We start from the raw sequence: 15,797 nt of genomic DNA on the forward strand, positions 1-15,797 counted from the left end.
ATTTCTATCTTGCTGAACCAAATAGAGACAACAAATTTCTATTCTAGAATAGCAATTCTATAATAGAAATTCGAGAATAGCAAATCTTATTTTGCAATTCCTATCCCTGCAACCAAATGGACCCTAATGGAAGATTAGGGGTAAAATTAGATTGCACCATTTATTCAATTTAGAGGCACCTTACACAAATTGCTCCCATACAGATTAGTCAAGAGTCCTTTTGTCATATGGACATATTTGTTGGCTGTAATGAGTTAGGGATTGCAAAATGGTACTAGGTTTAGGCATCCTTAATAGAGAGCTCAATGCAACACCATGACCATGTGTAGTTTTCTAGTTACATTTTTGGCTGTGTGTGAAATGATAGATGCATCCCTACATTTCATTGCTTGCATACTTGAAAAGGAGTCCCAAATCAACATTATTTATTATGGAAGAAAAAGTGAAAACTTTCTCAATAGAACATAACATTTTTGTTACAAGTTTATAATATAATATTAGTAAATGTTACATTATAATTATATTAATAATATTTAGTAATATTTAAACAATTTAATTAATATTATGATGTTACCGATATAACATTACAAACAAGGACGCATAGCGTCTAGTTCCTGCCATTGCGTAATTAGACTATAGTAAAAAATGTTAAGTATTGTTAAAATAAACAATGAAATTGTCAACTTAATATCGAATATAAGTTGTATTTGTTTTGAGTTCAATAGAAAGCAAAAAAATGTTCGAAACAAATGTCCCTTCACTTAGAAATAGTTATTATTAATTACAAATGAAATTAGAAAAATGAGTGTACTAAGGTATTACATTGGAAAATACTAAAAACAATATGTATTGAAATTATAAAATAGTAAAATCAATATAAAATGTAGTAGAAAGAAGTAGTATTATACTATTTGAAGCTAACAATCTATATATATATATATATATAATTAAGAAATTTTGACCTTACCAAAACTTGTGTATGCATGGATCTATGCATTTGGACAGTGTACTGTCCTTGTTTGCAAATGCATTGTTGTGTTGGCTTTCAGCCTCTCGTGTCCTGGATTTGATTTATGATATACAAAACACCTCATTTATGCACTCAACTACTCCATCTCCCAAAACACCTCATTTATGCATTCAACTAATCCATCCCTACTAATTTCTTACTACATACCACATTGTTTTTGCATAAAACTACTCAATCTTCTTCGGCAACGTCTATACAGCCACAAAAATGCACTTCCTGCTAAGACAAATTTATCTATTCCCCACCAATGAAGGATTTCATGTAGATTAAAAATCTCCAGGCAGAACTGGATCTCCCTGCCTGCTGAGACAATCTATCTAATCTCCTTCAAAGGAGGCTCATACAAATTAACAATTTCAGACAATTTTGAACTGGGGTTGCAGAAAATAAAATTAAAAAGCACGAGATAAAATTTGCAGCATATCCATGGAAATTTGAAAATTGCAACCACGAACTGTAAACAAATGATCACATAATACATGCCCCCCATCGATCTAGACCTCAGAAAAAAGAAACTGATAAAACCAAGAACAATCCAATTATATATGTACCCATCAATCTAGAACTCAAAAATAGAGATTGTGAAATACAGGACGAATTTGAAAATAGAAACCTTAAATTCTTTTAAGAAAAAACAATGCAAAAATATAGATCTAAATATCAAAATTAAGTAAATGAACACCACCAGGGGGTTCTTATCATTTTTCAGCCATGGGTGTTTAGGGTCTCCCAAAGCAAGCACTTGGACATAAGCTTCAACATCTCAAGGTCTTTATCATCATGACATTAGCCTCCCAGAATGTGGCGCTCATGTAAGGCAGGCCATGCTTTTCACACAGTGGTGCTTCACCTAGAACTGCAAAACCCCATGAAACCAGTCCATCCATGGCGAACAAGTGATATCTACCATCCCCATTACTTGCATCAAAAACCACTCCTTGCTGCTCAGTTTCCCTACAAAGGTATATGTAGAGAAATGATTCAAGCAAAAATGTACATGCTGGATCCCAGAAACTACAAAGCACAACAGTACAAATGTCACACATTTGATCCATGTAGGTAGGCAAAATACCAAGGCGGGAAACTAGATCCACAAAACTGCCATGGCTAGAATCTCTTGCACTTTGTAATCCACCTTTTCTTTAGGTCAAAAAAAATGTGAAAGACTTAGCTAAGAGCAAAAATCTGGCAATGACCATCACCAAATAGGTGGTCTAGTGCTGGTAGAAAACTAGAAACCAGGCCAGGCAGTCGAAATCCATCTTCTTCTCATAATATTTACTGTACAAACCTTGGAAAAGCTTCATGGAAACTATATAAAGTGACAAATATTGCAAATCAGAGTCATATTCTGCTCCTCTTCCACCACACAATGCTCATGCTGGTGATGACATTCTTGACTAGAAGCTGAATCGCAATCTCCAGTGACTTTTCAACAGCCTGAAATATGCTGAATCGTGACCAATGAAACCACTCTACATCCAGGCAATCCCTAACAATACTGTCGAGATCATGTGAACGAAAATACTTGAGCTAAAAACAACTCCGTAGACATAAAGTGTAAGCATTGCAATAATCCAGGTTGTAATCTTGTAATACAAGCTCAAACCACCATTAAACATGCCTACTTTGTGTAGATCTTCTTTGAGCAGGCATGTGCCAGACCAGAAGAGCTGCAATTTGACACCTAAAACTCCTCGCTATCGTTCTCACTGGGCTTCTGATGTGTGGTCTTGTAGTTTTGTTGGCAACAAACCATGATGTTGATCATCGCCTCTACTATACTCTAGAATGTGTGGGATATTAAAAATTTATTGGTTGTATTGAAGAATAGGTACAAGATATTAATGGTGTTGTTGTCCTGTCACCAACATTTTGACTTACAAAGTTTTTAAAATTATTACGTGAATCCAAACACACGACTGTAGCACAAATCATCCAATCAACTTGAGGATAAATATTTTTTTTGTAATTATAAAAATTTGTATATATATATAAACTATATGAGTTCAAAAAGTTGTAAAAAATAATGTCATCTAATTGGAGAATTAAATTGAAGAATTGCATTTCAATGAATGCTATAGTATTTGTGGCAGGAACTAATAATATAATCTTTTATAAATGATATTATAACGTTATATTTGATCTGTAAAAAACTTAAAAATAAATGTCAAAATTTATGTTTTGTTTATAAAAATATTAAAAAGAAGTTGCCAACTAAAACGGCGAAAAGCCAGAACAAACGCGTAAGGAATTTAAAATAAACCAAAAAAATACGGATTATATAAATATATATATATGTTAATCTCCTCCCTGACAGACGGTAAACCTCTTTGGGCTTTCCATAAAATATTACAGCTAAATCAACAGCCTGTATTTTGTCTTTCAAAACAAATTTGTACAGAGCTAAACATTCCTGGCACGATCCAAATTTAGATTGTAAATTGCATTACTTGGGGCCTAAAATGGTGGAAAGCAATGCAGAATAGTGCTGGATCTGGAGGCACACTTTAAACAGGCGAAAAGAGACGAAATTTTTCCCGATCATTGAATTTGTATGAGATCTGTGCGGGAAAAACGAGAATTGAATTCGGGAAGGGTATAGGAGAAGTGGCAAACTGGGGATAGAAGAAGGGAGGGGTCGCTTCGTGCGATTCGACGAAGTGCCATCGCCATCGCATCAGATGGCGGAAGGCATGGACCTGAGCTCTACGCTCGCCGACATTGATGGGCAGCTCAAGGATCATTTCCGTGCCCTCTCGTATGTGTTCATTTTCTTACTCTTTCCCGCATTCACTTGTTTCTGAGTACTAGGGTTTTTTCCGGTTCTTAGTTTTGTGCAGACTTTGTTTTTATGGAATTGAGAGGTTTTGTTCTTTATCATTTGTTTCAGTGCATTAGATTTTGTTATTTTTTTCCTTCGTTGAATTGTTTGTTTGATTGAAATGTGAGGTTCTACGTTAAGCCCATTCACACACGCACGCTCACTTTCAAATGGGCGCCTGCGTTTGCTGGGTTTTGAACTTCAATTGTTCAGTCTTATCAAATCCTAGCCCGATGTTTCACTTGTTGACTGCAGACCGTCATTTAATATGTTGACTGGATTGCCAGTTGAGCTTGGATCTCTGATTAGCATAAGCCCAGATGGACGGAGGGCACCCTACGTTATCAGAACTACTTCGTGTCTGCACCCTGACTATTTTTCCTTTTTTCTTTTTTTGATGCCAATTGACAGTTTGCATTACCATAATGCTGGGAGCTAGTCTCGGATGGGTATGAATCCTCCCCATTTTGTTCTCATCACTCTGTCTTTGCCACTAAGTTAGGCCTGCTAAACTTGTTTTTCGATTTTTTCCGTGGATTAGGTTTTGCTATTGTTGTAACTTGTAAAATTCGTGCAATTCCATAAGATTTGACCTTCAGTTCATTGGTCAGTTGAACATTGCAGTAGATAAGCGCAACTACATTTAGTGCATTAGGCTTGTTACCACGATTAAGTTTTTTGAAATTCTCAGTTGCTCTGTTAGATTTGGCCTAGGGAGTGAAGAAGGCAATTGGTAGCTAGTTATTGCAGTAGTTGTAAATGCTCACATTCCCAGGCATAATCGACATCCTTCAATTCTGCCCTATTGATTTTTTTATTCCTGTTTATAGTTTTTTTCTTTTTTTTTGTGGATTAATTGCCCCCCTTTAAACATAGAGTGAGCATACCTTTGGTTTATGGATTATTTCTGTTCTCCTGTATGCATTTTTCCCCTTAATTCTATTATTTGCAGTGTTACGGGAGACTTGTCTCCCCCTCTAGGAGACACATCTTGGAGACAGAGACACCTCTCGGAGACTTTTTGCATTTCCAGAGACCTCAAAAAAGGTTGGGGACTTCATGACAAAGTCTTCTGTAGTCTCCAAGTCTCCGAATCCAATAAAACAAAATCTCCCTAATGTCTCCAGATAAAAAAAATATAAAATATAACATTAAATTATTTTATGTATTTTGGCCCTGATTTTGATGTTTTTAAATGCAAAAATTAAAACCAATGACAATCTAAATGATTTAATTATTTTAATCATTTTGATATTTTATTTAATAACTAAAAAAACATTAGAAACAATTATTTTTATTATTCTAATTCCAAAATCCAACCTAACCAGCAATAATCAGAAATATTAAATTTTTTATTTAAATAATAACTTGAAATCCAACATGGAGAGCATGGTAGCTGAAAACCTTGATATGGATGATCACAACCTTGTGGAGTAGATGATAGTATCATTGTTATACTAGATACTCGATAGATTTCTGATTTTTGTTTACAGTATTAAGTTTTTTCATTTTTGTTTGCATATCAATGATTTAGCATGAAACTATATTTTTTTTGAATTTAAAATTTGAATATGTAATGATAATCTCAGCAATTATTAGTCTGATATGATGATTATCATATGCGATATTCAGAAATCAGATATGACTATGAGATACAATATTGTGATTATATGAGTTTTGAACTATTTGACTTTATATTAATGTGACACTACTATTAGTATTCAATTTAGTCTTTTAGTTTTATAGTTTTACAATTTTGTATTGAGTATTAGACTCTTAAACTATTAAAAAATTGCTGTCTCCAACTACCCCCATCTCCTATTATTTGAAAAATAAGCGTACCAGTAGCAATACCAGTACCGGAGACCTCCAAGTCTCCCCGTCTTCCGGTAACCTTGGCTATTTGAGAGTCTTTGGTTTTGTTATTTGAATTCTTTGCTTTCTATGCATTGTTTCTCATTTAATTGTGAGTTTATTCCCTGGACGGTTCCGAACAAATCCATGATCCATATACAGAAATAGGAAGCATTGCTTTTTTTCTTTTTTATTGATGGGATGCCGTACCTCATGACACCCTCTATCCCACTCCACCTGTGCCAGTGCTTAATGGCTGATGAGTATTATACTAAAAGTTGACAGAACCCATTTTTCAATTGGCAAGAATTAATTAGAGTGCCAGTGAGCTTGGACCCCTCTATGATATGTAGTACGATGGATGGATGTTGGCTGTAGTTCTTCTCAAACTTGTTCCATGTCCAAACCTGATGCTGAATATTTTTCACCTTAATGTTTAGGTTGCTGCATTGTGGGGGAATTGGTCCTTCTGAGATCCTTGGCTCTCATGGTGACATTGCTTTGTCTTTGTGACTAAATAAGGCCTGCTAGAGTTGCTTTATTTAATTGATTTTGTGTGGTATTTATTGTATTAATACTGCTGTTATCAACTTTTTGGAGTATCAAGTAGCTCCGTGGGATTTGCCTTAAAGATCATAAACTAACTAGCTATGGAAATAGAGTGGACGCTTCTAGGTTATAAGTTTGCAAATCCCCTTTGCAGAACATTTTCCAATTGGCAAGAGTTAGACAGAGTTCCAGTGAGCTTAGATCCCTATTTGATATGTAGTACGATGTGGGCCACAATGCCTGCAAAGTTTGTCCATGTCCAAACCTGATGTTAACTATCTTCCACCTTAATTAATGGTTGGTTTTCTGCATTGTGGTGGAATTGATCGCTTTGTTATTATGACTAACTGAGCACTGCTAGAGTTTATTTATCTAACTGTTTCTGCATGGTATTTTTTTGTTAATACTGCTGCTATCCTTAACTTTTGGAGTAGTTACTAGCTCTGTGGGATTTGCCTTCAAGATCATCAGCTAACTAGCCATGGAAATAGAGTTGACACTTCTAGGGAATAGGTTTGCAATTTGCAAACTCTTTTGCAGAACATGCGTGCTTCAATGTTTAGTTCATTTTGATAGTCTGGTGGTAAAATGCCTCATTATTGAACATAATTTGAGAATACCTTGGACCAAGTATCATTCCTAGACTGACTCACATGCATTTTACTTTTGCTTTATTTGATTATTTTTCAGTGCCATTGTGTTTTTTATTCTTGTGGCTTTATAGTCTATTCAATTTTGTTTCTATAACAAACTGCAACGACCTCTACTACTTGCTGAGTGTCTTAAGATTAAGTAAATTGGAGAGCCATTCAAGATTAGATCAGAATTAGCTAAAGATGCCAATTGATAGAGGGAAATTTTGGTGGCGAAATTGCCTGTTGCTTTCCTTAGGATTGCTCTATTTAGCACTTTTAGACATTTGATGAATGTTTTTCAGTCTGAATGGAATAGAGCTAACCTTGGCAGGGTTTGCACCTTGGCCAACTTGGCGCTCCATCTCTTCCACTAAGCGAGCTTCTTCGAATAGTGTCAGTGTGCACGATTTTGTTGCTATACTTGGCTTTTTATTAATACAGTATAGATACATGTGTTATATTACTACTGTATATACTATAGACATTCTTATTGGATCCATTAGTTTTGACCTTGTACTCATCAGCTCACCAGCCACAGCTCTCAAAGCACACTCTTTTTAGGAGAAGTTTTGGGTAGCATGATTATTCACTGTTTGTGATTTCTTCTTCTTTATGTTGGTGAATTTGTATTTTTTTAACCATGGTGGGAATATTACCATTGACCATCTGTACTGTCAAACTCCCCTATGACTCGTCTGTGAAAGAGATTTCAAATTGGGAATTTATTTGGAAAGCCCCATAGATATGGCATCACTTTTGACATGCCAAATCCAGAAATGCTAATTTAATAATGGAAGCCAATGATGGATACTGGATTTTTTAAATTTTGATCAGTAGTACACGCTATAGTGATAATAGCAAAATGGAATTTCTATTATTATTGTTATAAAATAATAACATTGTTGTTTGGAATCCTCGTTGGCTCTGTGGTATTTGACTTTGAGACCATTTGGCATTTGTTAACCAGTTTTTGAAATAGGTCCAAACATATAGGTAGTAGATTTCCAACCTCCCTTACAGACTCTGCATTCTCTAATGCTGTTTTATTTATAAAATTTAGTCTTTTGGTTTGTTTGGTTTTTTTTGTTGGCAAACTGCCACCCTTTTAACATGGCACAAGCATTTCTTTTGTGTAAAGATTATTTCCTTTCTCTGTATTGTGCATTTTACTTCTGCTTTATTCAATTATTTTCTGCCAGAGGATTTGCTATTATTTTTTGCATCATTCAATTGTGTTTTAATTGAGGAAAAACAGATGATAGTAACCTCCACTGTTTCGTCACCCAAGGGTGTCATAAGACCAGTTGACTAGAGAGCTAGTCAATCTCGGATATCAATTTGGCATATACTCCAATACACAGATTTCCGTCAAAATTACTTGTTTCTTGTGTTACAATTTTGACCATTTCTAAGGCCTCAGTTACTGTCTAGCCCTCATATTTGGAGCTACCTTAGCAGGATTCACAACTTGGCTTTCTTGTTGATATCACAGTGTCATTGCCAGTAGGCCAGGTCTACTGTATTTAATTCAATTGGGTCAATGTAATTTGCTTGAATGGAATGATAAATTTCATAATCTTGACAATTTTACAGTATACTAATCGGGAGATTTTCATTCTCCAAAATTCACCTTTCAACCCCCAGCTCCGATTCAGTCACAGAAACCCTTTATTAACATCTACAGGCAGGGAAGGGAAGGAGGCACCATCAACCCGTCTACCACACTATACCTTGCCTAGCTGGGCCGACATCTTTTGAACAAAATAGCTGCCCTACAATTCGCCTACTATTCTCTCTTGCTCATGGAAGGCCCTGTGCAGTCGGAAGTTCTTCTGTATGGCTTTATTATTGTTATTGTCATCATTTGCACAGTAAAATAAGGATTCACACTGGTTTCACCATCGTAATATTTGATCTTGCCCTACAATTCGCCTACATATTCCTGGGTAAATCTCTCCCATTATCTGTAGTGCAAAATACAGTTCACCATGTATTCAATCAAAGTCACTTAGGTCTAGCACATGAGGGGGGATTTAAACCTGGGATAGTGCTACTAAAGTCCCATTCATTTACTTCTTTAGATCATGTGAGTTACTAGCATTGTTTTTACTCATGTAGTAATTGCCTGTGACAGTGTTGTGTACTTCAATAGCATTTGGACATCGAGACAATTATTAGTGGTCTCTAGGCGTAAACATGGAGCTTAAATGCAATGATTGGGTGTTATTATTCCATTAAATTCACCCAGTACTGAATTTATTACCTTTCAGATATCCTACATGCAGAACTATACATATTTCTCAAATTTAACCCACAAATATGTCTTTGGAGATTTTAACCTGATGTCCTATCAAGAAAGTTTCATTGCTTTACTTCTTGATCTCATCCGTGTTAATTTGTTCCAATTGTGATACCAGTAGATATTGATAATTCAACCTTGCAATGTAGAAATCTATGCTTTGATAGCATTTGGAGTCTGGGACATAATATATGAGATGTCACTGGAATCTCAGTGTAGCAGCAGCTTCTCATAGGTTTTGAAGAAGCTGGCTGTGAGGCTCCCTCACTCTCTAGGCACAGGAAATAGACAAGGCTTCTGTGGATGGAGACACTATTGAAAGAAAGACTGTATGGGTGTAATTGAGACGATAAAGTATTAAAATAAATAATATGTAAATTCAAAATTTGTGGTTAGTGTTTTATCCTTAGCTTATAGTTTATTGCCACAAGTTATTCCCTCTTTCCCAAACAATCGATAATTTTATTTTTCCACACAGGCATCTTAAGTCTTCTTAATATTTCTTTTCTTTCTAGTATGTCTGGATCTTTCAAGAAAATGATAGGCTACACAAAAATTAGAATTTTTATAAGCTGTTTTTTTGGGTTCAAGTCTTGTCGACCAGTTATTAGTTTCCAAAGAAAAAATCAATTTAATTTATATAATGTATAGATAAGCTAGGAAGTGCCATTTGAAGTCTTCTAACATCTGGAGATGTCCCCAGATGTATCTCTGAGATGGGCACAATTCTGATTCAGGAGATGAATAATATGTGTCAGAGTGTGTGTCTCTGTGTAGTAGAGGGGATTCCACTAACCGACTCATCTTTTTGCCAAGTAATATTTTCTTCTTTGTTTCAAAAGATATGTGAATTGAGAATGTTCTATATATAGCCCTAATGTTTGGCATTTCTTTACAGAAATGGGTTTCAGAAACTGGACAAGATTAAAGATCCAAACAGGCAGAGCAAGCAGCTTGAGGAGCTTACTGGAAAAATGCGTGAATGCAAACGGTGGGTGCTTTTTCTGTATTTTGTCTCACTACAAGGTATATTTGCAACTTACTTTTAGAGATCAAAGAAATTTAGAATATACGGGCATGGATAGTACCAAATGGAAACAGTTCATATGATTTGGTTTGAACTTTTTGGGAGGGCCCTGGCTTTTTGTGGTCCAGATCAGAGTGTCTCAATATTGCAGACAGAAAAATTCTGGCTATTGTCAATTCCTTTCCTTTGTCATGTATTCATCAATTATAGGTTCACTGTTTTCTATTCTGGTTCATTTTATATGTTTTCCACATTTGTCCATCTATTCATTTTGAAACAAATTACGAACTCTAATTGCAGGCTAATTAAAGAATTTGATCGAGAATTCAAGGAAGAAGAGAGTAAAAATCCGCCTGAGATCAATAGGCAACTAAATGAGAAAAAACAATCAATGGTAAATTATTTGCATCTTTTATCTTGGCTTGGGTAATAGTGGAAGATAAAGTTGTAGGTCTTTGTTTGCACTTCTGTCATCTGTTGCCTTATAATCGAGATTTTTGATGCAGATCAAAGAACTGAACTCTTATGTTGCACTCCGGAAGACGTAAGTGTGTGATTTCTCCAGTTCTGAATTTCTATTTGTGCAGGAACCAAAAGCTTCCTCTGTATCTAATGTGAATATAATAGCTACTTTCCTGCTTTAGACAACCATGCAAATTTAATAGCCTAGTTTTGGTCAAAGGCTTTCTGGAAAGTGAGAATAGAATAATCAACTTAAGTGCTTAAGTTCTGAGTAATTTGATCTGGACTGTTCTAATTAACCAATTTCTGGAAATGTAATAAGTTTCTAGAGGTTGGTATGAATGGTCTCAAGATTACAAAAGTTTGCTCTTTTATTGTGTCTATTCGTACTGATTGAGAATGAAGAACTTATAAGAATTTTTCAATTTAGCCTATTATCTAAGGCTAAAAATAATATTTTAAATGCTGATAATCCATTGCTTATTCAATCACCTGGAATGACAGGAATCAGGATTAGTCCAGTTTTTAGAATTTCCTGCAATTTTTGTAATAATGTTTTCAGTTTCCTTTCCTTGACCAGATAATTTTAAATCCAACGTGTGAAGAGTGTTGAATTTAAAGGCCTGAATCAATTTTTTTAATAATGTCTTCAGTTTCCTTTCCTTGACCAGATAATTTTAAATCCAATATGTGAATAGTGTTGAATTTAAAGGCCTGAATCATGTGTGTTTGGTTCTGGTTCTGAATTAACTGGTTCCTAGGAAGTTTTTAATCCTTTCCTCTACCATTGACTCTTTTTGAATGGGTATTTAACCAGATTTAAGTCTCAACTCTAGATGAGACCAAATGAACATCCATAGAAAAATATATAAAAATCTTAAACATATACATATTTGTAGCCTGAAAACAAGAATTAGGTTCAGACAGCCACCTAGGATGCATATAAAAAACTAAATCAACTTAAAAGTCAAAATTGCACTTTATCGTAAATTTTTCAAACTTGAATGTCATGATAGATATTCATAGTTCAATGTTGAAATAAGAATGGCAGCATTGAACCTTATATGGGTCTTCATAATGATCTTCATTGTTAACATCAACATAAGATGTAGGTCGATTTGAAGAAATGAGTGTCATTTGTACTCACTAAAAGTTTGTTGTCTAGTTGACTCCTCAAACGATGAAAATTGTTGGACTGCAGAAGTCTACATGTCACATTGTTTTGTTCCTACACCTGGTAATTGTGTTCCCTTTCTTGTGGTCATTATGTTGGTGTAAAAAATGCATAATTGAAATGCAGGTAAACTCACACATTTGTCTTTTTAATGCCAGTTGATTGTGCTTTACTGAGTGGTTGGAGGAGTGTGTATCTCAAAACTTAGGAGCTTGTCCCCTTCTAGAGCATAAATAATTTTTCTCACCATTTCTTGCCAATATGGTAAGCAAACGACATTGAAAGTCAAAACCATTAGTGTAGATGCATCATGCAATAGTGATAGGCATGCCATCTTTTGGATTTTTGAAGCAACTTTTCCAATGGCCCCTCATAAGGGGGGCTCTTCTCAATGTGTGGCCAAAAAATGAATGGTTCTTTACCATAACATCAAAAATACACAAGGAAGAGGGGGGGGGGGGGGGGGGTATTATGACTTGGAATCTTTTCCTTGCCAAAAAATGGCCTGTTCTATGGACAATTGCTTCATTTTCTTTCTAACACTATCTAATATACTTTTACTCTTTAGATGGATAGTTGCATACCTCTTGCTTGGGCAGGCTTCAATGCCCAGTTTATGAGTACCACAAAATGTTTTTTCACCTGATTATATGAGGTTGGAGATTTCATACGACACCTGCTGTGAACTGAAACATATCCATCACCACTTAGAAGCTACTGTATTTTGTCAACATTTTGCTACTTGTTTTGAAATTGGGCTGACCATGGAACTAGAATTGGCTGCAATTGTGATCCCTGTGGTAACAAGTTTGTTAAAACAACATGTTCCAAACGAATGAAAAGACAGATACATGCATATGCGCGCACTCACACATAGAAGACACACTCACACATAGAAGAATGAAATGAAAAAGAAGCGTTTGTTTTTAAAAGGGAAAAAATGGCAAATGCAGGAAATAACTCAAAGAGTCAAAAGACTTCCATTCCAAGAATCTTTCTCCACGATTCTTACACACATATAAGAACAACAATTGCATTATTTGGAACCTTTAATTATCAATCTTCACCACGGTTTGTCAAATGATAAGCAAGAATGAAAGTTCAGGAAGTGTACTTCCTTTGTGTCTTTTGCTTTCAAAAGGGATTCAAATAAGTTTGCTTCTGTGTTTTAAGGTCTTTAAGGTTCTTTTTTAGATTGAATAGTCAAGCTACATGGTGAAACAAGAAAACAACAGAAAGTCTGTGCATTTGCTGTGGATTATAGAATATACCTGATTTTGCCTTCATTTGTTGTAGAGTTAATACAAATGAATCTTGCTCCATTTTGTAGGGCCCTGGCAAGACCTACAGAGGACTCAGGTTTGATCTAGGATCAGGAACAAACAGGATGCAGATTCAGTGGCTTGTTTGAGTAAATCTGTAGCTTAGCCAATCTAACCTTTTTTCTTAAATTGGTAAAAGGCTTCTGCCAATATTTATTATTTTTTGAAATTTACATTGTTGTTATCCTCGTTCAAAGTACAGACACCAAGGGAAAAAGGATGGGGAAAAAACCCCCAGTCTAGCCCGTCGCACGAACGTCCTGTCTATTTTATGATACAATTGCCTTTATTTTTTAGCAAATGGCTATGAGAAGGCATACCTAATAGCCAATTTTACCTTTGCTAACAGCCTATTAGAAAGAAGATAGGCTTGAGAGCCTGAGTTGACTTCTTACCTTTCTCTTGCACCTTAATGTAAAATAGTAATGTGAGCTCTGCCTCCATGTAAGTTTTTAATGTTCATCAACTTTTTGTATTCACATGTTGAATGTAGTACATGATAGAATGTCATCTACAACTGAAGTAGACTCAAACTCTACAGGTTTATGTGTACCATTAGCCTGCTTGTCTTTCTTATTTGAATGCATTGACTCAAAGACATCTAATTCTTTCTTTGAGATAATTTTGGAGAAAAGTAATTTTAATGTCCATTCGGTATGTGTTGCCAAAATTAACAAAACTTGAATGGCGGTCCATTAAATTTTTCAATAAAAAATCTCCTCATCTTCTATCCTTTCTTTTCGTTTTGAAAGACTCACTTGTACCAATGGGTCTGGAGGGTCCAATTGATCCCCGAATTCCTTTATTGACAAAGGCTAAATATGTAATGTTGATTGGTTTTTCCCATGCATCAAGCTTTTCAGCTTGCTTGTGATAAGTTGGTTTTAAATCAAAACGGACATTGATTTCTTGTTCAAATTTCTTATGGCGAAATGAAAGTCCTTTGGAGTTTATGATATTGTCTTAAATTTATTTAATTCCATATCTCCTGCGGGCTACAATTCTTTACTGTAGATCAGTGCATTTCAAAAATATGTTTTGTTGAATTTGCAACTACAGTTCTAACTGATGTCCTATGTAGAACATGTCCATCAATTATGCTGCATCAATGAAATGTATTTTAACATATTCTTTGACAGTCTTCTCCATAAATTTTTGGTGCCACTTTCAGTGGTCATCTTTTCCCTCAGGATTAGTAACCTTTATGTGTATTGTATCACTACCATTCTAGATTCTGTGGTGGCTATTTAACTAGATAAAAATGAAGAATTTTTGTACAGAGATGTAGAGAAAGTGTTATTAAAAACAATAAATTTGGTACCCAAGACCAAATGTTTTTATACTATGACAGAAGTTGGTCCACCTTGAACTGTTAACTATTATTGTATTATTGCATTATTGCATTATTGCATTAGTCTTTTATCTTTAATTGACTGACTTTTATAATACTTAACGTAATGTTATATACTCTTACCTATGAATTATGAAGATGATATATGCGCTCTTATGAAGATGACAACAATTAGATTAACCTAACAATAGAATTTCATAGACTTTTTTTAGATTATTGGTCCTAAAAGCTCAAGGAAATATCCGAGTTTTATATGTGCCTTGCTTTTTTGCATGCCATTGTTAATCTGCATATTATTGAAAGCTAATTTTGCCGAGGACGTTTAGTGAACTTGCAAGATACTATCTTAACAGGTTTAAAGGGGTGATAAAATGCTTTGTATAATTGGCATGCTTTTGAATGAATTAAGGTTGTGAAATTATTAAAGCCAATTAAGTATAAATTGGCCATGATAATCAATTGTACTTCCCATATTTCTGTTTCAGAGTAAATTTAAATTATTTCATAATGATAGTTCAAAGGTTAATATGAAAGCATACTTATGAATTGTAAGATATTTTCTATATAGAAAAGTATGAGAAGTTTTGTTTCTTTTATGCATCATTTATATTGTAAAAAGAAAAAGAAGATGCAAAATAAAATGTCCTCAAGATCTGTAAGGAGTCAAATGAGACAAGTTTTTTTTAATTTAAGGCACATTGTACATTGTGGACATTATTTTTCGATTTTTTAACTCTAGCTGATACATGCAGGTATGCAAACTCTGTTGGAAATAAAAGAGTAGATCTTTTTGAAGGTGGAACTGGTGGTGGTGAGGCTTTTGCAGAAGAAAATGTTATAGCAGCATCAAGTAAGAAATCTTGTGTTATTACTCTAGTATCTTCTTTGTCATTCAGTTTACCTTGCAATAAAAAATATTGTTATGGGTCATTATTGATATAATGCAAGTATAAACATGCACAAATGTTGGGTTTTGTCACATTTGGTATCAGCTTAGTGATATAGTACGACTAAAAACAAGCAGAAATGTTGGGTTTTGTCATATTTGGTATAAGCTTTTGCAATTTTTTTTTTCATGGTAAATCCTGTTATGTAGCTCTTGACAAATTTGTAGCTAAAACAGCTTTGCTGTGAGTAGAGGAGTTGGGGGTAGGAACGAGATTTCTATGTTTTCAAAATATTTTAGTGCTGGGTTTCAAGTAGGCACATTTGATGTTCTTTCACAAGAGCTTGATGCTATGTTCGAAATGGAAAAAAAGTGGGAAATATA

General features: G+C 34.7%; 1 protein-coding gene and 1 pseudogene across 4 annotated transcripts in view; one reads left to right on the plus strand and one right to left on the minus strand.

The window, feature by feature from the left end:
- Window positions 1-1,785: 1,785 nt before the first annotated feature.
- LOC149577474 (delta(8)-fatty-acid desaturase pseudogene) lies at window positions 1,786-3,706 on the minus strand (annotated as a pseudogene).
- LOC149577475 (putative plant SNARE 13) overlaps window positions 3,346-15,797 on the plus strand; it is a 33,912-nt gene continuing 21,460 nt past the window's right edge. For all 4 annotated transcript variants that reach the window (XM_089824011.1, XM_089824017.1, XM_089824022.1 and 1 more), the window contains exons 1-5: window positions 3,346-3,791; window positions 10,090-10,182; window positions 10,519-10,612; window positions 10,725-10,762; window positions 15,280-15,377. In XM_089824011.1, coding sequence (XP_089680137.1) covers window positions 3,715-3,791; window positions 10,090-10,182; window positions 10,519-10,612; window positions 10,725-10,762; window positions 15,280-15,377 — 400 coding nt within the window. In that variant the 5' untranslated portion in view covers window positions 3,346-3,714. The remainder of the gene's footprint in view (window positions 3,792-10,089; window positions 10,183-10,518; window positions 10,613-10,724; window positions 10,763-15,279; window positions 15,378-15,797) is intronic.

Source organism: Cupressus sempervirens, chromosome 1, assembly GCF_028749045.1.
Source record: "Cupressus sempervirens isolate cs-2001-9-10 chromosome 1, ASM2874904v1, whole genome shotgun sequence".
Classification (NCBI taxonomy): domain Eukaryota; kingdom Viridiplantae; phylum Streptophyta; class Pinopsida; order Cupressales; family Cupressaceae; genus Cupressus; species Cupressus sempervirens.